The sequence below is a fragment of the Trachinotus anak genome, unplaced genomic scaffold (genome assembly GCF_046630095.1).
Source record: "Trachinotus anak isolate AG129_WGS33_773 ecotype Australia unplaced genomic scaffold, CSIRO_AGI_Tana_v1 ptg000031l, whole genome shotgun sequence".
Lineage (NCBI taxonomy): Eukaryota > Metazoa > Chordata > Actinopteri > Carangiformes > Carangidae > Trachinotus > Trachinotus anak.
In genome coordinates, this window is record NW_027273882.1 from 6,393,842 (window position 1) to 6,420,838 (window position 26,997).

At 40.3% G+C, this 26,997-nt stretch overlaps 1 protein-coding gene across 2 annotated transcripts; it reads left to right on the forward strand.

Moving 5' to 3' along the window:
* The first annotated feature begins 201 nt into the window (after window positions 1-201).
* On the forward strand, window positions 202-26,621 carry LOC139612431 (endothelin-1). 2 transcript variants are annotated; one of them, XM_071468005.1, is made up of 6 exons: window positions 202-2,630; window positions 3,541-3,753; window positions 3,892-4,347; window positions 17,537-17,699; window positions 24,712-24,831; window positions 24,917-26,621. In XM_071468005.1, exons 3-6 carry the CDS (start codon window positions 4,287-4,289, stop codon window positions 25,020-25,022), a joined length of 450 nt encoding a protein of 149 aa, XP_071324106.1. In that variant the 5' UTR covers window positions 202-2,630; window positions 3,541-3,753; window positions 3,892-4,286; the 3' UTR covers window positions 25,023-26,621. The 2 variants fall into 2 exon arrangements, with proteins under 2 accessions (XP_071324106.1, XP_071324105.1); XM_071468004.1 differs by having other exon boundaries at window positions 3,541-4,347.
* Window positions 26,622-26,997: the final 376 nt, after the last annotated feature.

A 26,997-nucleotide genomic window follows, 5' to 3' on the forward strand; every position in this document is an offset into this window, starting at 1 on the left:
AGAGCTGAGCCATTAAAATAATGCAGTAAAAACAAGGAAATAAGTAAGGGGCCAGAATAAAATATATTATGTTTTGTCATGATGATGATATTGTCAACTAGAAATTCAATATGCTTATTCAAGATAACTCCAACTGGACTCAGAGGAGAAGAAATCTATGGATTTGCAGCTGAGATAATCATGCAAGGATTTCCTGGTGAAATTACACTGGTGCATGATATTAAATAGGAATTGTGGGACAGCATTTTCTCCTCTTCTTTTGTAAAGGAAGGTCCAGTCTTTCCTATGCTAAAGGAGATAAGATGGGAAGCATTGAAGCTCCTTAACTTATCATTTAGAGAATTCAACCAGTTTTTATCATGATCGCAGCCCTTATTAGGTATCATGTAGTCTTAGACAAAGTACTGGCTAGATGGATAAACTGTTATTTGTCAGGAAATAGTTCCAGCACGTAACATTTCTGTTCTCATACAGATTAAACCGCATCCTTACTCCAGCTCTGCACTTAACACACAGACATGAGATTGATAAACATCTCAACATCTCACTCTCAGACAGAAAGCAAATTAGCATATTCCCGTAAAGTGTTAGTTATAGATGAGATTAAAAAAAGTTCCATGTCCTTACAAGCTGGGAACTGAACCTGGCTCATAAAAATCAGTGTCATCAGGAATTATAGGTAAAATGCAGTTCCAGTATAAATTACTGTCGGTTTCTGCTGTGCCTCGTCCTTTCATGGTGGTTAAACTCACTTCCTCTGCACAGAGCTTGCTATTTGCATTTCAGGACGCCGTGCTCATTTCAGGAAATTTCACGAGATCTGGTGGAGTAATTTTGGGGGAAACCCAACCAAAAGGCTCTTTTCTAGAACTCACCATAGTATCTGCCTCCCAGATGTTTGGATTGTCCTCCTTAATTTCTTTATGAATGGTTTACCGCAACAGCCTCTCCTTGGTTAGGCTGGCAGTAAGACAGCGAGACAGCTTCCCCTAAACTGAGCCCAAAAAAAGAGATAAAAAAGACAGACAGGAACGGCGGACCACCTTTTGTGGCTGTGTCATTTCCCTGCTCAGCGTACAGTATGTTCCAGATGACCTCAGAGTAGTCTCTTAAATGCTGCAGGCAACTCCTCAGCAATCCAATCCAAAATAAATACTCTGAGAGTATAATCTGCCAAAGTAGTAGGGAAGCTGAAAACAGCACACTGTTGGTAGATGATAGATGGAGGACAGAAACATTAAACACTGTTACTTCACCTCCGTATCCTCTCCTAACTTCTCCAGTTACATTTGAATGAGCAAACGCAGATTTCACATTTGCGCCTGGATGCTGCCACAGTCATCTAATGTCAGCTCACTACTCTAAATCATTGGTCATGATTTTTTTTTAAACTGCACATAGACGACCACAATTCTCACATCACTCACCGGCTAGCTGCCATTTCACTAGTTTCTGTAACTCGATACGATTTCTTCTTGGGTTTACTGTCCATACTCCAAGACAAACAGCAATATTAAGAATCAAACCTTCAGGGATTTTAACAAAGTTGAACAATTCATTTGTTAGTGGATGAAAATCTCCAGCTCCTGTGAAGTTTAACTGTGCAGCAGCATGCACAGTACAACTATTGATTTATTATTATTAGTTATCTATGACGTCCACTCACCTTTTATTGACATCGCTCAACACGGTCTGGTCCATTCTCATAGCTCACCACTCAGCTGTGAAGGTGGTGACATTTAATTCAAAATGGTCTTTGAGAAAATGAGATAATACCAAACTTGTGTGGGGGCAGGAGCAGCGGTAGCTTGTGAGCAGAGGTGTAGTGCCGGAGGGCATCTATGACACCACAGTTAAGTTGTGTCTTGTTTTGAAGGTTGTGTAATCACTGTTCCTGCGGTGGCAAGTTTAAATAGATCAGTCAACTATAATCACATAATCAGATGTGAGACTGACTTTATGAGCAGTTTCATCATGTTGAGAATATGACGCAGCAGTCAGCCAAACATCCGGCCAAGTAATATCAGACAAATGTAGGTTGTGATCAACAGCAGGTGAATGAACACAAGTAGTTCGTGTTTTGAATGATTTCATTTACTGACTTGTGTCAAGCAAATGAAGCCACATTGGAAACATCCATTCAGAGGAAAAGCTGCAGTGCAGGCAGAGGTCCAGCGAAGCTAACAGGCTAGGCTATGAAAACATAGCTAGGCTAGCTTTCATGTCCAGCAGCTCTGTGGAAGCAGCACCAGCTGTCCTGTGGTAGCAGGCTGACTCTGTCCTGTTTCTTTGTAAATGCATCACAGATAAAGAAACGTCAGAAGAGTGAATGATGAATAAAGATGTTTTCAGCCTTTTCATCTTTACTAATTAACCATTAAATTCACTGTGCAGCTCAGAGGCTACCGGCAGCTTTTCAGGTGGAATGTTTCCTTGCTTGTTACTGAATGTGTGTTTGACGTTTGGAAATCAATCAATACGCTGTAAATGCCAATATGACAAATTCATGTGCTTAAAAATGTGCATACATTTCAAGTGGATTATGCAAGCTGTGATATTTTGTCATCAGTTGGAGAAAAAAGTGGCAGAGCATCGTTCCAGTGCACCCTGGCAGCACTGCACCAATGCTTGTAAGTTAGCTAACTTTAGCAGCTAGCTTGAGACCTTCAGCCAAACCAGTGGCTACTGACATTACCTCCTGACGTTTCCTCATGAAGGAAACACTGAATTTATCAGAGGAAACCATCCATTGTGGAATCTTGGTCTTTGCATCTTGTTGTGTTTTACATACTTGTCTTGGCAAGTTGCCTTTCCATAAATGCATTGTTAATATGGCTTTAAGTGCACCTTATGCTAACTACACATCGGCTAACACAGCTTCAGTGTTTACGCAAAAATTATGGATGGGCTTCATCAATCACTTTGCTAAAGCAAGAGCAAATGCTCCTCCCACAGAAAATAGCTGCTATTAATTCTGACTTTTAAAAAAAAGGGACCCAACATTTAGCTATTGTCATGCTTTACCACTAGTCGCGCTAAAAATGTAAAAGTTATCCAGAGTTTAGTGCTGGATTAAAGGTTGTGGTGTCTAATCTCAGATTTATCTTTATCCTTTTGAAATAATGAATCCTCCATGAACATTTAATGTTGTTTTACCTGTCAGATTTTGAGATAATTTCGAGGAAAGGAAAAGGTCAGGAAATCATGCAGCAGGGTCAGTGTGTTGTTGGCTTTTTGTTTTTGATTTTAATCTCCAAATTCCTGCCTTGATCATTCAGATCAGTCAAATAATTTAACTAATGGAAACCAGAGCATTGTTTTTTGTCTCAAGCTAAGTCATATACATAGTGCAAGTTTACAATAGACAATTTATTATGTTATCACAGCATAAATTTGGATCACACCCTCTTTTTCCTATGGTTGTGGAACTCACCTGAGAATACCATTTTGAGAATTGCAGTCAAAAATGGGTTCTGTGACTCATTTACACTGAGGCAAAATATTCCACAGTGGCAGGATAACATACTTTTTGCCTCACAGACTCACATGGATAAAGATGTGTGCACACAAAGTGGACGGGGCTGATCCACATCTGGTGGACCCTGCGAGGAGATCCCCGAGAGGAAGAGGGAGAGAAGAGTGACCAGAAAGGCAACACAGAAAGCAGAGAGGCTGAGCCCAAATGAGGAAGACCTCAGTGAGACGGAGCAAGTACGAGAGCATGACACCGGTCAACCACATGCAGAGGAGGCTGTGAGTAATGACGTTCAAGCTGTGGAGGTGTCTCACTGCAGATCCAGCCTCCCCCATGTATCCTCCCCCTCTTCCTCCTCCTCCTCCTTCTCCTCCTTCTCTCCTGCTGTTCACTCCTCTCCATCTGTTGTGATACAGCTCATTACAACCGTGTTCCCAATCCATCACATTGTCCTCCCTCCGCCTGGAGACCACAGCAGCCTCGGAGCCCCTCAGGATACAGCTCGACACTCTGAACCAGGGGTTATCTAGCACTGCATCTAGGTGGCAACTGGTGCAGATTTCAGCATTGACCTGACTGGATCATTTTCACTCTACTTTTTCCTCTTTTCAGTGTTGACTGGGAACATTTAAAATCTCAGGTGTTGGATTCACTGGAACCCTTTTTTTTCTGCTTTGTGATTGAAAGGTGTTGTAAATATCTTTGGGTTTTTCCCCGCTGTTTTTTTTAATGACTGGAAGAAGGGAGCTGCTGTGGTGAATTTTACGTTTCTCAGCAGATTTGTCACCTGGACAGTCAAGAGGCAAGCAGAATGGACTTCACCTACTTGTGGGTCCTTGCCACGACTCTGATGTTGTTCCACCAGTATCAAGGTAAATCCAACTTCAATATCTGTCTCTGTAAGCCCAGTTAAACTTGAAGCAAATAGAGATATAAAAAAAAAAGCTTGAGGGCTTGGATATGAGTTGCTGCAGACTTTGTTTTATGTTTAACTTCAGTGAGTTATTAACTGCTGAGGCTCAGTGGCAAACATTTGTAGTAAAATCTTGTTTTTAGAGTGTCAAAATTTATTATTACACTCTTTCTGCAGTCTGTTATAGTTGAGCATACAGCTGATTTTCCACCTTATAAAATTTTGCTCAAAAAAGTAAGAAAATGTCACCAATTCTTTATTCTTAATAAATGACAGAAGTGTATCTCTGTGCATGTAATACATTGTTCTTTAACTTATTTTGGAAAAAAAATCTGCAATTGCATTGAAAATAATTAACTGATGGACTTTGATGCATCTTTTTCCATATGCATTGTGTACTGAAGAATTATTTTCATTTACAATAGACACTTTGGAGACTTACACTTAACATCAGTGCCATTTTCCAAACATTAGTTTACATTGTAGTCAGGGCTTATGAATATGTAGCCTGAAAGCGACCATTAACAGTACAAGTGAAATATATAAGAGAAAGCAACAATAATATAGTGAAATAATAAAAATGGGATGTAAGCAGAAATGTAAAGCATTCTCTTTAACTTCTAGTGTGTTGGTTTAAAAAAGAAAAAGAGAAAAGTTTGTCTTTGACTTCATTTTATTTTCCAACTCCTTAGTTTTTTCTTTTTGTTTGTAGCACTTGTGTAATGATTTTCCCATTCCTTGTTTCCACCATGACAATGAGATGGGTGTGTCCATGTGTCCCCAGGGCCAGGATAGGCCCAGGCTGTGTGTGTGTGTGTGTGTGTGTGTGTGTTTTATCACATTCAAATTAGTTAATAAACTGGGAACTGTTGACGTTCCAGTCACATTTTTGGCTCAAAATGACTTTATTGTTGGTTTCAAAGCTCCTCCACACACAAAACAAAACCTTAAACTACAGTCACAGTCCAAAGTATTGATTAATCTTTTATGAACAATTGAAGGTTTGTAACTCTTCAATATAAAAAAGAAAAACAAACTCTACAAGCAAGTTATTGTTTTTGAGCAAATATAACTGTGTGTGCTCTGTGGAGAGCTAACTTATACATTCAGAATGCAGTTCTGTACATCACAGGGATTTTTAGGTTTTGTTGCATATGGAGAATCTGGAATGTGTTTACGGGATCTCACTGCCAGGGGTTTTGAGATTCCTTGCTACACCTGTGTGAACCCATGTGATAACAAAGGCATTGTTGAATTTCTCTCCCTTGTCAGCTCTGGCAACTGGCCAGAGTGAGTGTCACTACTGTGTATTGGAGCTCCTCAGTTCTGAGCCACATGTTTGACTGTTAGGTAGGGAACGTATTAATTGTATGTTGGCAGATGGTCCTGGGGCAAAGAGCCCACTATGAGCATATAATAACTTGATGTAGCCCCAGGCCATCAGATCCAGAGGTCTGTGATCTGGATAATGTGGTACAGTTTTTGGCTTTTGCAGCTGTATCTGCTAAGGACTGTGTGGTAAAACCCTTTTCATCAACAATAGATCCTTTAAGAGTGTTGGAAGAGTTATGTAACACCATGGTTGTACTGAAAACTGGTGTAATCTAAGCTTTAGATTACTTTAGTTGCCACTCCCTGGTTTAGGTGTCCTTCAGATTGGGACTAAAGCCAATCTGCAGATGGTTTCCTTAAGAACTCATAACAATGTGTTCATGAATCTTCATGGTGTGCAGAGTTTTACCTTTTTGAACACTAAAACTTCACATGTGCGTAATGGGAACCTCTCTTGCTTAAAGCAGCACTCAGTGATTTAGTTTCACACCTCCATAGAGCGTGGGAGCTTGGAGGAGATTAAAAAAAGAATGAAACAGCAGAGCCTTGAGATATCCTGACTTATACTAAGCTCTTTGCCCCAAAACATGTCTTTCAAACTTCACAACAGAAGTTGAAGACAACAAAGGTCCCCCCTGAGACACAGAGGACATTATGTACAACTGTTTTCTCTGCGTGATCAATAAATTTACTTGAAATCAAGAATTCCTTCTTGTAGATTCCTGTGTCTCCGTCCTTTGGTGGCACTGGTCTAACGGCAAGTTATTTGTTCTCTGTGGTACATATATATAAACAATAGTATCACTATTGGACAATATCAGCATGCTACAGTATGCCAAGTCCCACAGTTCCAATATGTGCCTGTTAAGTGTTAAAACATTGCCAGATTAACCTGCTGGACTCCTATTAACCCTCATTCCTCCCACTTGCTTCGCAGTGTGTACATCTTACTTATGATAGAAGGCGACCTGGATTAGATTAAATACAAATTAATTTGGGAATGTGCAAAATGTACCAAAAAATGAAATATGAAGGACCTTATTCAACACCTTGAGTAGTTGATAAGGCAGTACCCACTTTAGGGTACTTGAGACTTTAGCGGTATATCCAAACAACACAACAAGCCTAGAGGTTCTGGAGCCCTGGTTAATAATCCAGCCCCAGGAAGAACACAGTGTAGATGGAACAAGGAGCAGGAGTCATTGCAACAATAATCTGACCTCTCACCAACTTCCTACTAGAGAACAATACCAGTGTTCATTGGAGCCGGTGTGGCTGGGCTCATTTACATCTGCAGTCTAAGTAAGTGACGCTAAATTGAAAAACTGCAGTGACACAATCCTTTGCCTGCCTGATGGTAATTTGTGGCAGCCTTAAATATTCCCAATAGTCTTGTTGAGTAACACCTCTTCAGATATGTCTGGGAGGGATCTTCACAGAACAACCTCTTGAGTGTTCAGGTTTTAAATTGTTTTAATCAGAAATGTAGAGCCAGTCAATGAAAGCAGATCACATACTGACGTGTGAGAGTTCACAATTGCACATAGTTGGAAATCTCCACAAAACTACAGTTTCTTGCTATAAAAACATAGCTAAAGGACAGTTTTTCCATATAAAGTATAGTGTAGTTTTTAAGAGTACCAAATACATGGGAATAAAAACTTGAGGCTGACTGGTAAGTCGCTTGAGAAGAGGTGTGTTGCTACTTAAGTTGACCTTGACATTATGAAATGGGGCTTGTGGTTTACTGTCTCCCAACCCGCCCTGAATCTACTCATTTTCTTGCGTTTTGCTCTAGGCATGCTCATTACTGACAAAGAGAACAACACATCACTGAGGTTAAAGCTTTTGTGTGTGCCTACCTCATAAGTTAAATCTTTTTAGGGTAGAGTCTTCGTTAGTGTAAGGACCTCAGAGGAGTATCTAAGCACCACTCTGTCAACATCTTGTCTCCCCTTTTGCTGTACTTTCCTGGCTTTGACTTTTTCCATTGTCCATACATTTCTTTTCCTTTCCACTTCTCTCTATCCACTCTGTTTTTTTTTCTCTGCTATCTGCACCCTTCCTTTGGTCTTAATCTGTGTTGTCTGTTTGTGTTCGTCGTGTGTCACAGCCAGACATCTGAAGCCTATTAAGGTTTGCTGCAGAAATCACAAGACAACACCAGAATATGTCTATAACCACCTAGAGACTAAATAAAACCTAATAGCCCATATAACTACAGGAATGGCTGACTGAGCTAGTTAAGTGCAACTGTGGCTCAAAACACAATCCATGTGTTCCTGTGGCATCACTTTTTGGCTGGACTGCAACAGCAGGGCCTGCCCTATAAACAAGAATGTCACTGACTGACTGAGTGATCAAGTTACACCGTCAGTCAGCTGAATGCTACGTGACTGTGATAAGGTTACACCACTCATCAGCCGGCCAAGTGTTGGAGTTTCCCTGTTGGTTGTTGCTCTTTCAAACTGATTTGGCGTCAACAAACAGTGTTGATTTCCAAACAGAATTATTTACGTCTGATCCTATGTTTTTATGTTTTCAGGTTGCCTGTCTATTCATCTCATTCTCGTAAACACGATATCTCAGGAACGCCTTGAGGGAATTTCTTCAAATTTTGCACAAACGTACACTTTGACTCAAAGATGAACTGATATAAATTTGGTGGTCAAAGGTCAAGGTCAGTATCCTAAAAGGCCTTTAAGGACTCAGAGTAACTCTCGTGGCCCTTGACTCCAAAGAGCACATTTGTGGCTGCAATTTGCAATTTGCTGTTTGTTCCTGAAGCAATGACGCACTCTATTTTACCCTTCCTTGGATTATAAAATATACTGACTGAACCTGACAGCAGCCAATCACATTGTGCAAGCAGGATGGAAAAGCATTTGGCACTGCACACCAGCAGACACACAAATAATGAATAATGATGGACTTCTTGGGACTTGTATTTCTTGACTTGGAACTTGATTGGAACCTGAGCCAAGATCTGACTCACTTGTGACAGGAACAAAAATCAATATCACATGGATATCACACTCATTACTTTTGTCCATTGTTCTTTTTTTTTATACATTTGGGATGTTGCTTTACAATCACAGCTTTAGCTGTGGCTGTACCATTGTGTAGCCTCATGAAGTGCAAAAGAAACAGTGAAAGTTGTCAGGACATGAACAGTCAAATCTAAATTAAATAGCTGCTTGAGTTTATTGCAGTTATGTTTTGAATTTGGACGAGATAGTTTGTGCACAAGAATTCTAAAATCCTATTCCTGAGCAGGGTGGGAAACAGTTGCTGTTATGAGCCTAAGAAGCCCATTGAGACATTTATCGGGTTATGTAAATAAAAATGATTTGACTTGACTAGAAAAAACAAACCTTTATATAGCAATATGTTTTGTCCTCTCTCTTATCCTGTTATCATCTCACGATCCCTTAAAAAAACATGCAGCCCCGGGGCGGCCCGGTAGTCAATTGGTTAGGGCGCGTACCATGTGAACGCAAGACGCTCTTAGCAGGCAGTCACCGGTTTGACTCCCGATTGGTCCAACTCTTTCCTGCATGCTATTCCCCTCTCTCTACCCCCTTTCCTGTCAGTCTCCACTGATATATAATAATCTATGATCTATAATAAAGGCGCAAAAAGCCCCTAAAAAAAAAAAACATGCAGCCCCTTGGGTGGGTTCTGACTCCCATCAGCAATAGCAGCCTCACCTTGACACCTGTCCCAACCTGCTAATCCTAACCCTGAAGGTTAGCAGCTCCTTAATGTCTTCACTCTGCAAACTGTGCTCACTCTGGAGGTCAGGAAGGGTGGTGGGTAACTGTCGTCAGTGGCTCATCTGGAATCACTGATGGAGAGGGGTCTGTTTTACTCCCATCAGTCCAATAAGATTTTTCCAGGCTATCTGGGGCATCAAAAACTCCAAATTAGGCAGAGAGTTTACATTGGCTGTCATGTTGGCAGCACCTTTATTTCCTCCTAGGAAACTAGAACCAAGGCTATAACATCACATTGGATATGAAATGATCGGATGGTGTTCATGAACTACGTGCACGATACCATTTCATACCTTCAGTCCCTTTCTATAGGTGCACATGCATGCTGATAGAAGTGAAGAAACGCACTTATGTGTTCCTGAATCTTTGTTTTTAAGAGGCTTCTACCTGCACAGTGACTTCTGCCAATCCAAACAGCCAACCCATGGATTAGGCAGCTTATCCTCCTGTATATTGTCAAATATTGTCAAACCCTGTGGAGCCAGGCAGACTCTCTCATAACAGGGCAAGAAATTAAACTTTGGCTTGGCAGTCTCCAAACAATGTAGGAGCCTGCCTCTTGGGTTTTCCCACATTTTTTTTTTTTTTTTTTTTTTTTCTGGAGCCACAGATGCAAAATACCGCAGATATTTGCATGAATACTTGCACATGTATATAAAGTATGGAGGCTTATGGATGGGGGAAAATCTGCACCCAAAGACCAGAAAACACTAAATAAAATTATGAGAAAAGGAAGCATGCATTGCACTCAGGGCTGCTTGGAGGACTGATTGGGTGCCAAAAGTGGAGATGAGAACCTAATGTCTAGGAAAAAGTGTATAATGTATGATGCATTGCCTTTAGCAAGGAAACAATAAACTTTCAACTCTCAGCTTACAGCCTGCTGTCACATACAAAAAGAGGTTGGCACAGAGTTTGTGTTTTGACCTACACTTCAAACGGAAAATGGTGGTATCATAGCAGCAGTTTCTCTGCCTAAAATGGCGCCTGTGACATCTCTACTTTTGAGTGAAAATGTTACAAAATGATTCCAGTCTGGCTTGAGTTTCAATAATATTTCTCTCAAGCTTTTTTCCTACCTTTGGCTCCCAGAACATTAAATAACTTCATAATTAAGTTAAGCGCAATGTGGTTTCTTACGACCAGGGAAATAATATTGTTAAATGCGGTTTCTCTCCTTTTGACATCATTAATAGACTGTGAACATGAAGTCAAAGGTCTGTGGTGTTTGTTTTAACATCTCTGTTCTCTGTTTAATGTTGTCACATCTACTGATAGCTGTTCTCCGAGCCCCCAGTGCTGTCCAAACTTTGGCCACAGTGTCATGGAAACCACCAGTTCTAAGTGATGGATTCGAATGCGACCATTTTTGTTCACATTGTTATTGTGCACTTTGCTTTGGTCAGTCAATGGCAGAAACTGGGCATGTGGTAGTCGTCATTTAGCTGGCACAGATTTCCAAGACCAGCATGCTCTGACCTCAGTGGGAGTTTTAACAAGGGCTCATTGAGCCGCACAGAGCCGACACCCCGACTGTGCGTGTCCATGTTTGCACCTTGTCCTACATATTAAACAACACATGGAAAAGAAATTGTGAATTTGAAAATTTAACCCAGGAAGTGGCTTTTTGCTTTGTAACAAGGCTGTGTTGAAATAATACTACTTGACCCCTACAACTTGTCTCCTATGTTTAACTACCATGTTCTGTGTCATTATGCAACATCTGTGTACAGTTTAAACTAAAATAATAAAGCACTATAGACTAGATTTGACTCAGGGCCCCTCTACAGCTTCCACAAGATGAAAGGCCATGTGTTTTCAGTAATCATGAGGTCACTGGACTCCATCCACCAATAGGAATGGTAGTGTGGGACAAATTACACCTTTAACTGGTGGTGTAAAGCCAACATAAGATCTGAGGAGGTGTCAATCAAGCACAGTCCATACATACCCTGAACAGGTCACAGAACAGTCAGTCACACGGCTGACATGTAGAGACAAACACTGACGCTCACAATCACACCTACGGGCAATTTGGAGACACAACTTAACCTGCAAGTCTTTGGAAACCTTTGACTTTTAAAATGTCAATCACCAGGTGCAGTTTTTTTTTACATACTGAAAAGCTTTTCATCTTCTTATTTGCATTTTTTTCTTGCTCTCATCTTACCAGAAGCATTTGCTGAGCGGTGCTCATTGCCAGGCGGTCCTGTGTAGTCTTGGTGATTAGTATCTGTGTGTAGACTCTAAAGTCAAGCTGCAGCCTGTATGTGTGATGACTATGTTTTTCATTAATGAAATCATTTGCTCAGTTAATCACTGCTGCATGTGTGATGACTCAAGTGAGATGGAAGTGATTAAAGCAGCTGCTTCATGGGTTCATGAGTTACTGTACTCTGACATTCTTTTCTGACTGTAAAGGGGTTTTTTTGCACTGTCATTTATAATAATTTAAAAAATAGTATCAGTTAAATCTACACACAATACCCAATAACGACAAACTGAAAACAGAATTTTAGAATTTTTGCAAATTTATGAAAAAGGAAAAACTGAAATATCACATGAGTATTCAGACCTGTTGCTCAGTAGTCGAAACACTGTTGGCAGTGATTACAGCCTCCAGTCTTGTTGGGTATGACGTGACAAGCTTTGCACATCTGGATTTGGGGATTTTCTGCCATTCATCTCTGCAGATCCTCTCCAGCTCTGTCAGGTTGGATGAGGACCATCGGAGGACAGCCATTTTCAGGTCTCTCCAGAGATGTTCCATTGGACCCAAGTCAGGGCTCTGGCTGGGCCACTTCAGGACATTGACAGAGTTGTCCCTCCTGCGTTGTCTTGGCTGTGTGCTTAGGGTCATTGCCCGTTTGGAAGGTAAACCTGCCCAGTCTGAGGTCCTGAGTGCTCTGAACCAGGTTTTCATTAACATTATTTATGTACTTTGCTCCATTCAGCCTCACCCTTGACCAGTCTCCCAGTCTCTGCTGCTGAAACACTCCCCCACAGCACAATGCTGCCACCACCATGTTTCACCATTGGGATGATATTGGGCAGATGATGAGCAGTGCCTGGTTTTCTCCAGACATGATGCTAAGGACATACAGTTGAATCTTGGTATCATCAGACCAGAGAATATCTTGTTTCTCACAATCTGCTCCTCCGTTACATTGTGTTTTTGTAAACAGAATGTGAAGAAACTCTCGCCACAACACAGCTGGGTACAGCTGGGTATGTTGAGTTGGTCACAGTTTTGTTTTCTGTTTGTACTCGTAGCTCGTAGCTTTAAGGAAAAGTTTGACGTTTTGGGAAGAATGCTTATTCACTAGCCTGACTCTGTGCAATGATTTAAAAAAAAACACCTATCAGCTCTTCTAAAGCTCTGTAGTTAAGGTTGTTAAATCTGGGAAAAAAAACAAAAAAACAATTGTGAATATGACAAGCAGGTGCCAGGTGACCAGCAGAGACTTAAATGTCATTTTTACAGTTTTTGTATAAGTTTGAACAAATGAGATCTAATGTGTTAATGAATGAGGTGCTGGTAGATGTGCTTTGTTACCATTAGACCATCAAAACGATTAATATCAAAATTTGAAACTACTAGATTAAGGTCAGCGAAAGATCACGGTCGAAAGAAAGGAAAGAAACAGTCCACTGTCGCTTCTGAAAATAGGCGGTAATTCTGTTCACAACCACAAGGGGTCATCCATCAGGCAAATGTCAAGGTACGACCATTTTATTTTGTGAGGTCAATTTATGTTTGTCTTGAAGTAAAAAGAAATTTCTTGTCCATCATTAGTGGCTGTGGATTCATTATCATATGGAGGACAACATGAAAATTTGACAGTCAGTTTTTAATTTTTTAGACTTGCCTCTAAGATTGCAGTGAGAAGAGGGCATCACTTGATGATTGTCCCTGCTCAGGCTGAGCAACTGAACCTCCATCCCGTTTGTCTAACCTTGTATGTATAAACCACAGCCAGCTCTACCCTCTACCAGGTGGCTCTCGTCAGGATATTGCATGAAGGCCTGTTTGTGCCTGTGTGTTTCTTGGAGGATATGCGATGCCTGTGGGTGAGAAGCGTGACGTACCCATGCCAAATGGATTAAAACCTGTAGCATTCTCTTCAGCATTAGGACAAAACAGCCTAGTTCAGTCAAGTTTGGCTTAGCAGTTCCAAAAATGACCATGCAAACCAATGGGGAGGCTGCATTTATTTTCTGTGTATTTGTGCTGCAGGGCCAGCTCCAGATAAGGAGGCAGAGTGAAGTTCTCCTCTTTGACCTTAGCGTTCATTTTCCAACCCAGAGAATGAATAGTTTTACTTTAAACTGATCTGGAATATACTGGTAAAACACTATGTACAGGCAGTGAGTACAGAAGCTGTACAGAAAAGCTCAGATGTTCAATAATAGCCATTTTCTTATCTTTGAAATCGACAATCATCTTGTGCCCTGTCTGACATTCCGGCAGTGAGGTCAGAAGATCAGGGTCAAGCCTAAAACTGGTAATTATCAGTGTTATCAGAACTGTTAAGATGGGCGGGACTTACCAGGAATGCAGTGCCTTGGCATGTACTTTGTTGAACCACCATGACATCATGTAAGTGATAATACACTACTTGGCATTGGGTGGTTCTTGGCCCCATTCCAACTTGCAACCAAAATGCCACCATATGTAATTAAACTAAAAATATCAGTTGTTACTTTACACACGTGACGAAGTTTGATGTCACTTTGCTACATTTTAAACATCATAAAACATTGTTTCCGAACCTCAGAAACAGGACCTTCATCATTCAGAAGTTGTGACGCTGGGAAAAAGAAATTTGACCGGCTGATGTTCAGAGCAGTTGAAGTTGAACTGAGCTTTCTCTCCCTCTCGTACCTGTGACTTCTCCACATTTTTTTATGTTCTGTACAGTTTTGATCACATTCCTCCTGCGGTCTCCTCTCCTTTCCACTGCAGCATCTCCTGCACTCAGGCTACCAGCTTCACCATGGCTGACACTATTCAGCTCCTCTATTTAAGTTCTTATTTATCTTATTGTTAGTTGATTTGGGTGTTGGGTGATTTGGATTGTATGTACCTCCTCAATATGAGGTATAAAGTTTCTGACAAGGAGAACCAGGATCAAAGAAAAGAAAAACATGTTAAATGGGACCAGGTGTGTTGTGTTTGAAGTCACACTGCACACATGCCGAGGCTGAACAGGAGCTCCATTATTCTCTCTCCATATCTGCCTCTTTATGATACAGCAGTGATTTGTGTCTGGCAGAGAGCAGCTATGCTGACAGACGTGTCTACCTGGCTTTCGAACATACACGTGTAGGTGAACACTGAGACCCAACCTATAAACTGAAACGTGTCTCAGACCTGCAGGAGCAGCACTGGCTGTGTGGCGACCTTGGCTTAAAAGTTAGAGCTGCAGTTCACATGTTGCACTGTTTTCCTCCAAATGCAGTGCAGATTTTAAGTACATTTTGGGTGAATGTTTCCATCCACTACTGTCATGTGAATATTAGGAGTTGGTTGATGGAGATAAACAGCTGGTGGAGCTGATTCTCTGGTTGGTGCCATTAAACCAGTGGAGAAGAAGAGGACACAATGAGATGAGGCCAAAGCTTCCTGAACTATGAACACTGAGGGATTCCTAACCTAGAAACACGCTGAGTTCACATTAGTGGCAGGTTGGCTAACAGCCTGCAGACCAAGAGCGTTTGAGAAACATTAGGTTGAAAAACCAGTGCACATGATGGTTAGCATTAGAGGAAACATTACAGAGCCTCAGCCACATGTTTGAGCCCCAGTCAGACACAGAGTCTGATGAGGAGTCTGTTGTGACCAAAATCAGAGATTAGCAGACGTGTCAGAATGGTTAGCACCTTTTGTTTGTATTGTTTGTTAGCTTGTAACTGGCAGTGGCTGACACAGTCTCAGTCGTTGTGCTAATCCTAACTGACTCTCTGTCCTGACAAGGTTTCAGGTTTAACAAGGTTAAAAACTTGATTTTCATTTCCTCCTCATGTGACTGAGAACCTCGACTTCCAAACATGATGACAACTGAGCAAACTGCGTTCACTGGTGAAGACTAGTAAAGGGAACATAAATCGAGATTATTTGCTAAGCTATTATTTGGTGTTTGGGTTTCAGATTTGTGTTTCCAGGCACTTTCAGGCATGTTTATATGATTGTTCATATTATTACCTTGTGACACATTGCTTCTTTACCGCTGGTTGTTTTTGAAGTTCTGTTTGGAGTCGTTCTTCTTGATAAATAGCTGGAAACAAAACACAAACACCTTAAGAGCCCGCATTCACTGTGGTGTCCTTGGACTCTTGTTCCACTAATGTCCGAAAGGAGAAGCTGGGACATGAGCGTCTTGGACAAATAAAAGCGTCTTTGAAGATTTTATATGAATAAAAAACCTTGAATATTTTCTCTGCAATATAAAGAACAGACCTGTGTTATTTATGGTGAGAAGAAGTGTAATGTGTAAATCGTGTAAATCCCTCTTCAGACACCCAAGTATTCCCCTGTGTGCACTGAGCGCAGGATCAAAGGCTTTCTGTGGCCTCTGTGGGCTTTATGGGCCCTTTGTATGTGTGCGTGTGCTTTTTAGTATGTACATGCGTGCATGTATGCCAGTGTGTATACGAGTGCGTGTTGAGGTGTCGACCCAGGAATTACAGCGTGACATTGCTGCTCATGCTGTGGTTGTTGTGTAGCCAAGGGAAGCAGCTGAGAGTTGTTCCAACATAAAAAAGAGAGGAAAAGGTGGGTCACACACACCTAACAAAAACATATGAGGTCACAGATACTTTGTTCACAGATAATATGTTTGTTTTCAACCAAAACATCTGATCTTGCAGAACAGTATCCACTTGTAGTGACTCCAGAATTATTAACCTGTTTTCTGGTTGTGTGTAGACTCCCACAGCACTCAGTTAAGGTTTGGGAAAGATCCTGGTCTGCTTTAAGACAGAAGAAGTTCACAACCTATTTATTTGCATTTAACAAACTTAATCAAGAAGTGGTTTTGTTGCCTAAACTACAGACTCTGGACTCTGGACTCTGGACGTGAACCTGATCTCTGGTCTCAGTCCTGAGCACCACCTCCTACCCTGCTGACTCTGCTGCTGTTAATAAATATTACTGCATTCTTTTAGAAATTATTTTGCTGCTGAACATGATCCAGCCAGAGATTATGTTTCCTACAAAATGTATTTCCCTTTCAATTTAGTTGTACAGAAGCGTAAATTCTAGGAGACAGGTTGCCATATCGTGAGGATATATCATTTATTTTCTTGAGGGCTGATATTATTCTGCCCTGATGACCTTTTGGCTGAAGCACCGGATAAATTAAGTAACTTTTGCACAAGGATTTTTCAGGAATGCTGATGCAAACCAACACTTTGGTACAGAGTCAAATATCTTGAAATCTAATGCATGCATTCATGGTTTCTACAGGCTAATCCACTGACCTTTCATCTGGTGCAACCAACAGGTCAAATCTTTGCTTGATAAGATAGCAGCTCTGTGAGGCTGTGCTGCAGTAAATGCTAACATCAACATGCTAACATGCTGATCTTTAACAGGTCTGCACAAAGTGTTTTTGCCAATCCATCACGTAGAAGTTGAGATATTTCGGTCTGGAACAATGTAGTGCACCAACCAACACACACTACCATCCTCAGAGCCAAGTCACTGTTAGTAGACTGCGAGTCATTTTTCAGTGCTTTTCTGCAGTGTGTTTTGTAAAGGGCCCCCTGGTGCAGCTCCTCCAGATGGTCCAACTGTGAGTGAACTGCATTCTTAATCAGAACCCTAAATAAAAATAGTTTTTCATAGCAACCCTGCCTAAGACCATAGAATGCTGATGAAAACAAAGTCTAAGAATTAACTTTAAGAATTATCTGGTTCTTTATAAGAGCATGACCCACATGATTTTAAAAAAGAGAGACTAGACATCTCTCAAATCCTCTGGCAGTATAACAGTAACACTCAGTGTCTAACCAGTGTTTTCCACCTGTGCTTTCCAGTCTCCGCCTTCTCTGTTAAAAGCCCTACAGTGGAGGAGGGCCCCCTGGAGCAGCTCACCCACACAGCCCACCGGCGAGAGAAACGCTGCTCGTGCGAGAACCAGAAAGACAAAGAGTGCATTTTTTTCTGCCACATTGGCATCGTCTGGGTCAACACCCCAAGGTGAGTTTACTGTCAGCAATAGAGAAATATTAAACATTTAAAGAGTTTATTTCAACAGTAATGAAACGCTGGAGCATTGTAATAATTTTTACAGTGTCGGGACGTGATTATAAAACCAAACAAAGATAAGAAGCAATCAATGATCTTTCCAAAACCTCAGAGGGATGTACAACGTTTTCCCTCCCACAGTAGCCGGGAGGTTTCTGAGGGAGGATGAGAGACTTCATCCACAGCAGCTGCAGTCCAAAACTTAGATAAACTTCCATTGTTTTGCCAGGTCAGTGGTTTCCAGAACAGAAAATAATAGGCTACAGGATTGAAAGCACAGTCAACCATCAGTTTTAAAAAAACACCGTTCATTTTATCCATATTCTTGTCCCTAAGCAAATGTAATATTGAATTTCCATATTTAAAATATATGTACATATTAAATTAGAGCACATATGTAAAATTATGTATGAAACCTTTTAGAAATTGGAACAATGTTATATATTGACTGGCCCATATAAATACATCTGTTTTATGTGTGCATGTTTATATTGTAGACAAATGTTCCATATCCATCCTGAAGCCTGTTCATATATGTTGATTTTATATAAAGTGACCATTTTCCAGAATGGTAATCAGAAAAGCATACATAAGCACATAGAATTTTCATATGTATCTTGTTTTAATAATTTACATATAAATTAAACATACATCATTAATATATAGGGTCACAAAATGTTAATATATGTACAATAATTTTACTATGTATATGTCATGTTATATAACACACACACACACACACACACACCAGTCACTGTAGTAGGGACTGAGCCTAAGTGGCGGGTGCTCTATCAGGTGAGCCACTGGGGCGCCTCCAGATTGTGCTTTTTAATTACTTTTTTTGATAAATGAATAATGTGAAAAATGTCTCAAGTAGTGATTAAGTGGAACTGTGCCAGCACAATGTTTTCATTATACCTGCTCAGCTCTAATGTCATTATATTTATTCAGTATACTGTAAATAATACTCTCCCCTTTCATGCCATTGGTTTTAAACTGAAAGAGTCAATATACATGACTTTGTTTTGAAAGAAAATTTAATTCAACTTGTTCCCGAGCTGAGTGATACCCCCTCGATTCAATAACAGATAAAAAGGCTGACTTTGGTTTCTTTGTTTGGTCTTTGAGAAAACCACTGCACGTCAATAAATAAGGGTCTAGTTGGCTTCATCATGTTCATGTCTCCTCTAAACCACAGTATGAACACAATGTTGTAGACACACAGCTGTGATTTAGGTACAGATGTAAAACAGGAGGCCTGAAAACAAGAGGCTGTGAAATAGATTGTTCGCGTGAAAATGACTGGACAGTGACCAGTGACAATGACAGTGACCATTACCAGACTCAAAGCCTCACTGTTCCATATCAACACTGATCACAGATGTCTTAACAGTTGTTGACGGTTTAACTCAAACCATGGCTTCTATCCCTCTGTTTATTTTACTTCATTACGTCATTTGTCTGGATCTGGACTTTTCTAAGACGCTGCCTCACTCTGCAGTGTCAAACCAGTTGAATAACACGCTAACACCTCCTTTGAAGCCTTTTCTCATAAGAACCAAACCTGACATAAGATAGAAAATAAACCCCACATTCTCTATGCTCATAATCATTGTCTGGCAGTTATCACATTGTTTGACTGTCTCCTCATCATGACATCACGGAGAAGCTTTCACCTTGTTTTCACTTGACAGGAGCTACGCTTGGTCCGATATTCCGATATTATCAAATATCGCATTGGGTCCCCAGTGTGCTATATCCAACATTTTTCAAAATTTCACTGTGGTGCTGAGTCCGACCCTCATCTCACTGCTTTCTTACTATACATTGTACCTTGGCATGTCACAAATGGCAAACAAATGAAACTGCCCGATGGAGATAATAATGTATATTGCGATATTTGGCCTGGACTGCATCGAGATATTACATTTTGGATATCAGGAACTAACAGTACACCAGGGTTCAGACACTCCTGCAGCTTACACTGGGCTGTCTACAATGTTTTAGGGCTGACGAGCTTTAAAAGATTTACTGTATCGTAAACTGACATGAAGAAACTCTCTAGCTGAGCCACATTAAGGCTACAAACGATCCACAATTTAGCACTCTCTTGATATTTCCACTTTTTTCCATATTATTTCCAGAAAAAAACTGTATTGTTTTACATTTGGAGCAGTAGAGTAACATATGCCTTGAACTGGCCAAAGGTTAAGTCACTTAAGAAACTTTTTTTGAAGTTGCCTGGCCTCAAACTGGAACCAGGCACATGTCGCTTCTCACAATTGGTAGCAATTAACTTCATTTTAGCTCCGTATGCACAAGCAACGAGTAAGCAGTTAGATGTGGTGGAGCTAATAAGAAAGCTCACCTTTCCTAACGAATGGTAATTTCTGCCGTCTTTCCTCTTGCTTTTTCTAAATAGCCTGTTTTAACCCTTTAACACGAACCCAGCAGGAAGACCTCAAAGAGTCTAAAATCACTGTGGTCTGACCCTGATCTGCCCACAACCGCTTAACTCCTCACAGCCTACTCCCATTTCAGTGTCTACAAGAACTTTATAAGCCCAGTCCACATTGAATAGTCGAATTGAAATGAGAAGGGTTTGTAATAATTGATTTAATTCCTGGTGAAATTAAGGTCTGAGCAATAAAAGATAAAGATTTAGAAGAATATATTGTACATACAATGTCTTTAAAGAGCAGTGTTGTTCAAAATAGGACTTTGTTGTTTGCTCCTTCATTAATTGTATCCAGTCGTATCCAAACCATCAGCGATTTTAACAACTTTAACTAACCCGTGCAAATATTTTTCACAATACATAAACTGTGTTGCTTAAGAGTGTACTGAACTGCAGGCTTTCCACATCATGCCAATAAGTCACATTCGAAATGAATTAACTTCAGGGAGAGAAAAAGAGGTGCAACCAAAATAGCTTCCAGAGATGATCCAAAAACAGCTCCTGCAGTGGTGGTGGGACCCTCTCACTAAGTCTCAGATTGTAAGTTTAGTCTAAACATAGCAGGGTGGTAAAATGCAATCTTCCTGCCTTCATCATAAAGACCTTTTAAACAGCAGTGGCAGTGCCCACCATGACTAACTATACCACCGAACCCTGTGGGCGACAGCGAGCTCCTGGGCGCTGTTTCACATCCTGCTAAAAATACCAGTTTGAGTTAAATATGTGAACAAGTTAACACTCCTTTATTTATTTTTTTTCAAGTCAACAAATCCCATATGCAGACCTGAACTAAAACCGAATGTCTCCTAATAACGAGGAAATGTGTGTTTCACATTAGTGACTCGCGCTGTTACGCTGGGTGACGTGTTCCTTCATCACCATGAACACACACGCTGTAGTTTATCTTGACTCAGTCCCACACACACACAGTATCCTGCTGCCACAAATACTCACTAGAGCACCAATGGATTAATCCATCGCTGGAAATAGTCCCCAGTAAATTCTCTATTTCCTCCTTCTTTGATTAAAAACTACTACTACTAAATTGTGGAATTTATTGACATTAACAAAGATATAAAGTAACACAGACTAGTGTTTTCAGAGGGAGGTCCTTCAATTCAGAAAATAGATTTTCATTCTCACAAGTATAAACATATATACACTGAACTCAGTGAGGAGCTTCCTCCTCAGTCACAGATGGATGTCTCCAGCCATCCAAAAGGCTGCGATCCAAACTAAAGACAAGCTAATGAACAACAGCAAGCCTCCTCCAGGAAGAAAATCACCTTTGGTGAACTCAAATAAATACAGTTTACATAACTTCTGCCATTTGGTGGACACATTTATCCAAAACAACGTCCAACCAGACAACATAAAACACATTATTTTCTTGGCTTGAGGGTCATTTTAAGCGCGAGCCAAACTCTGACAGTGTCACAAAATGTCTAAATACTATGGACCAGTTTTTATGATCCTGATGTCAGAATCAGAGTCCTTCAGATCAGATCAGCCAGGTGATGGAGATCTGTCTTTGATGTGAGGCTAATAGATACACATAGAATGAAAACAAACATGTAGCAAAAATACACACAAAGCATTTAAATAAAAATGTGTACAGCTCATACTGTATGTATTTACACACAAGTGCCATGATTCAAATTCCTTATTGCATTTTTTAGCTCATTTACAGTGTATGATGTGGCATCACACCAGTGATGTGTTCATAGTTCAGTTCAGCATTTAAATTTGTCATGTGCTTATGTCTTATCTGAAGATATCTTTACTTTCAAAGATACTCAAAACACAGTTTGACAATCCCACAAGCTCTTAGTTTTAAGTGTACTGATGTGTGAAAGCTGCTAAAATGGATATTGATTATTATTATTATTTATTATTAGTATCAGCAAAAGTGATGATATGTCGATGTTGAGCTCACAACTGAAACTAGGAGGAGAAAACATCTCACCATAGATGTACAGGTCATATGTGTGTTCTGTTAACTGTGGTAAACTTAACCATGCCACCATGTGCAGGTATGAAAGAAAGAAGTTGAAACGTAGGATAGTCTAATACCAGAGCTTTTGTCTGGCTGTAGGTTTGCATATAAGCCACAATCCTGTATGATAGACATGTTTGAATGAAGGTAAGGAGAATAGAAGAATTCAGCAGGATTTTGGTTCAGTGGAGCCATAACTCATCAAGTTACAGTTCAAAAGTTCAGATCACATAGATTTATTCAACCCTTTAACTGCAGGGAGGAGCTCACTGACAGATGTAATGACATCAAGGTGGAAGTGAAGCCAGCAGAAGCATTAAGCCGACACAAAGGTCAACCAACTGTAAAGAGGAAGCTAAATGAGGTTTTTTATTAATTAGCCCACAGGAGCTGGGAGAGAGTTGATGGAGGGAGGCTGGGAGATGAAAGGGTCACAACTGACCACAAAGTGGAAATGAGATCCAGATGTGTTGCCATTTGATTAAAAAAAAAAAACAGGAAAAGGCACAAAGCGTCTCAGCATTCTGATCACTACAAAATGATTTGTCACAGGCTGACTAAAATCTAAATTCAGTCCAACTGCTCTTTCCAGAAATCTGAGTTCAAGAATGTGACACAAATGATCTATTTTACAAACAATAAAGCAGAAACCGCAGTTCTATTTTAAGGCATACCCTTGTTTTGACATAAATGTAGTGCTGTTAAGCCACTGGCATCTGCTGGCAGTTCTCTCCCCTCCACCATTACTCCAGCGGCGGATCCCCCCTCTCTAACCTGAGGCCAGCTGCGAGCCGTGGCGGCGGTCGCACTGGCACCAGATGGATCCGCAGCGTGATGATTCACTGCAGCTACACAGTAGTAAAAGAAGCTCGTCTGGCATGTTTGTAGTGAGTGCACTGAAGCAGTGAAATATGACAAAACACAATAAGGTGTTCCAGATATGACTAACACAGATCCAACTTGCACTAACAAAGTCTTAATCAGACCATAAATCACCTGTTATTCTGAGCTCTATTCTCAGCCTGCAGTGATGCTAACACGACAGGAGTCAGTTGGTGCAACACTTCATTAAAGAATCAGGACAATGATCAGGACGTGACATATGTAGACAATATTTTTTTCCTGTTTGAAAGGTGGAAGGTTTGTCTTATATTTAAGGACTAGCTTACTCACCAGATATTCTTTTTGAATGGAGAGAGTGCCACTGTAAGACTCCTACAAGCTGTTTCTTTATGGGTTGTTTGTAGCCTTGATGTTGCCAGATTAGCAAGTGCTCCAGTTTGTTTATTGTGAGTCTTTCAGAGTTAAACAGCTCTAAAAGTTTTTGGTAAACCCAAACAGTTAGTTGGTCTAACCTGCAGGAGTTAAGTACTGACACAGAGGAAATAAATTCATGACGAGAGAAAAATATTTACAGCGTCTCCAGCCGTCTTTACTGCAGAAATAAATCAGGGAGAAAATCTGTCAAACAGCCAAGAATTACAGCCGTCACAGATGATGAGCTCAGAAAGACTGAAGCCTGAAAAAAATATTGGAGAGAAGGATTCTGAGTCTGTGACTGAGAGAGAAGATACACAAATGTTAGTTTTACCTATTCCTGTATGCTTTGTGTCATTTACACAAGAGAAGAAGCTTCAGCGATGAGGACCCTCATCACCAGGGATTAGGAGGATCTAAGATGAGGGCAAAAGTTTTTTCTACCCTCAAATTCTTCTCTCTCAAGAACACATGTTGGAAGCAGAAGGTTTTTATATTCAGGCCAATATGGTGCTGGTCACTTTTATTATCATGCAATATTTCTTACTGCTAGCTAAACGTTACAGTGTTAGTTAGCAAATGTCGGGTTTTGACATAAGCCCGATTTTCATTTCCAACCCAAATTTTCGTTGGACTCCAGTAACTTTTTGCTGTTACTTCGTCCAGTGCCTGCTGGGATAGGTCAAGGTTGAGGCAGGAAGTTGGTCTGTGGGACTGTGATGGATGTTACAAGAGACAGTTTGGATAATCATTCTATTGTTCACATTCGTCATTGCTTCCAAATAAGTTTTGCTAACTGGGAAGCTTGTTTACGGGCTGATTGTCTGACTGCTGGTGTAATCAGAAGAAATAATTTCCACACAACTCCCACAAGATGTCAATAGTTTTGCAGGTATTTGGTCATAAAACAAACAGAAGTTGAGTCAGAGGATCCCCTAAGTTATTACAGTTCATCTTGAGGGGAACATGAATGTCTGAACAAAACCTCACGGCGATCCATTCAGTACTTGTTGAGACGTTTATTGCCTCTGGGTAAAAAAGGGCAGTTGCTACAACAGAACACAGTTATTATCTGCACAACGACAAGAGTTCGCTTATCAGAAAAAGTGAAACGTAGTCAGTTCGCACCTTCATCACGCTACAATCACATCATTCAAACAGAAGCAGTCAAGGGAAGTGTTCCTTTATTTGCTCATCAGGGAGAGAATGTGATGAAATTGCTGCTCTTTCAACACTGACTCTCTGTCTTCCAGCCACGTGGTTCCTTATGGATTTGGATCTCTGCGACTCAGGCGGGAGCTCGGCCGCTGCATCTGCACGGATACACAGGACGCCGAGTGTGTGAGCTTCTGCTCTGTCCAGACGCAAACAGAGTAAGGACACATGCACATAGATTACTACACGTGCTCGCAGCAGGAACTCACTTTCTCTTACAATTCTCTTATGTTTCTCATCCAGAGGGCAAAATGCTGTGGTAAAGAGGAAGACCGACAAACGACTGAAGAGATACAGAGCTGCATTCTGGGAAAAAAGGAGCCGACATGCACTGAAACACCAGACCTGAGAGAGAGGAGGCGCAGCAGTAACACAAGCTCTTCTGAAAGGAAGTCCTTTATGTATCAGAAATAAAAAACATGGACCCTTTTGTTCGACTGCCTGCCCTGATGGCAGTTTTTTTTCCTGAAGCCAAGCTAAAGAACGGTAAAATACTGACCACACAGAAGAGCATATGCAGAGTCTTAAAACTTGTTTGATAAAGGTGATCACAGCAAACAATATCAATGTTAAATGTATCTCTTTTTTTTCATGGTGAGGGACTGTTTAAAATCTGTGTTCACATAAAATAGGCTCTGATATGAGATCTGAGAGAGGGCTGTCAAAAAGCATTGCAAAGGTATGTCCTCTATGACTGAATATCAAGGCCACTAGAAAAAAAATATGTAGATTTCAAGAATAACATAACCTCCCAATAATATAATTTCTTATAATTGAATGAGAGAGGTTCATAAAACTGTATTGTGTAATGAAGTTGTAATTTTACAAGGAAATGTCATAATATTATATGACAACATGACAATAAACACATGACATTACTTTAATTTAAAAAAAATTACAATCTCTACTCAACTTTATTTGAACTTTATTCCCAATATATTAAGACTGCTTTTTTTTAATTACAACTTAATTTGCGAAGTATTACAATTATTTAGAAAAATTACAACCTTCTTTTGAAATATACTGACTTTTCCTTTTGTCTTTTAAACTTCTTGTGATGTTACAATTTTTTTCATTTACCTGTAACTTTGTCTTGTAAACGTGTAACTTTTTTTTCCCTCAAAACAGTTCAACCCTCTCTTCAAAATATCTAAACTTTATTCCTGAATCTATTTTTTTTTCTAGTAGTGGCCTGTATACTCTGTCATCACCCCCTAGGTTCCCTAGGTAAGAATAAGCTGTTTTGAACATTGTGACAAGTACAATGTGAATCAAGTGGTTTCTTGCATTGAGAGGTTGCAGTGCTGTTGCAATGAAATGTTCACTGTAATGATAACCTGTCTCAGTATAGCTGTGTCCCAAATCCATACAAAGTAGATATTCTTTACCATTTTATGCTAACAGGAAATTACAGGAAACAGGAAATGCTCCAACATGTGTGACTTCAGTTTAAGCTTTAAAATCTTTCCTTTAAGATTTAATCTTTTTTGTTTTATTTGGAGCTGTTTCACCACCATCTGTTGATTTGATTTTTATTATTTATATGAACAAACTTTATAGTTAAAACCTGCTCGGGATCAGTATGGTGGATGGAATTAGGACACAGTGCTTGTTTCATGTCTGCAAGCTTCACAGTGTATTGAAATGAACTCAACATACGGTAATAGCTTTAGAAAGTGGCTGTAAAATATAACATGAAGTATAAACCATGAAGATAATGATATATATATGTCTAAATTTTACAGAAAATGTCTTGTTGTTTTGGACAGTCTTTATTTTCACATGAATGCATCCAACAGCACTGCAGCACCCGCGGTGTGGGTCAGTCAGCAGCTGAGTGTTTGCTCAGTCTTCTTATTATTTATACCTGTTAGCACCTTTACTTTTTCCTCCAGCATGTCAAAGTGTCCCTGAACATGGCACGAAGAGATGTGGAACGAACACTGAAGTATACATATATCTGTATATAATCTATAATATAATCTAAAAACATTTCAATATGCTGTACAGCATCAAGGCCATCATCACCATCATCATCATCATCACCACCATGTCCTCAGTTCTCCATTGTATACCTCAGTCTGTCATTAGGAGCAGGGACTGGCCAGTTGGTGACCTGACCTTTGGCTGGAGGTGACGAGAACTGCTGACACTGATCACTGGAGGAGCTGTGAGCGGAACAGGAACCAAATAACCAGTCTGCAGGTTATACAGCCCCTTTACACCCACCATACAACCATGGTACACTGGGCTCCCGCTCACTTTCTTTGCAGTAAAACAAGAATCTAGTTTCCCCAGGCTCTTTAGACTTTAGTGAGATGTAA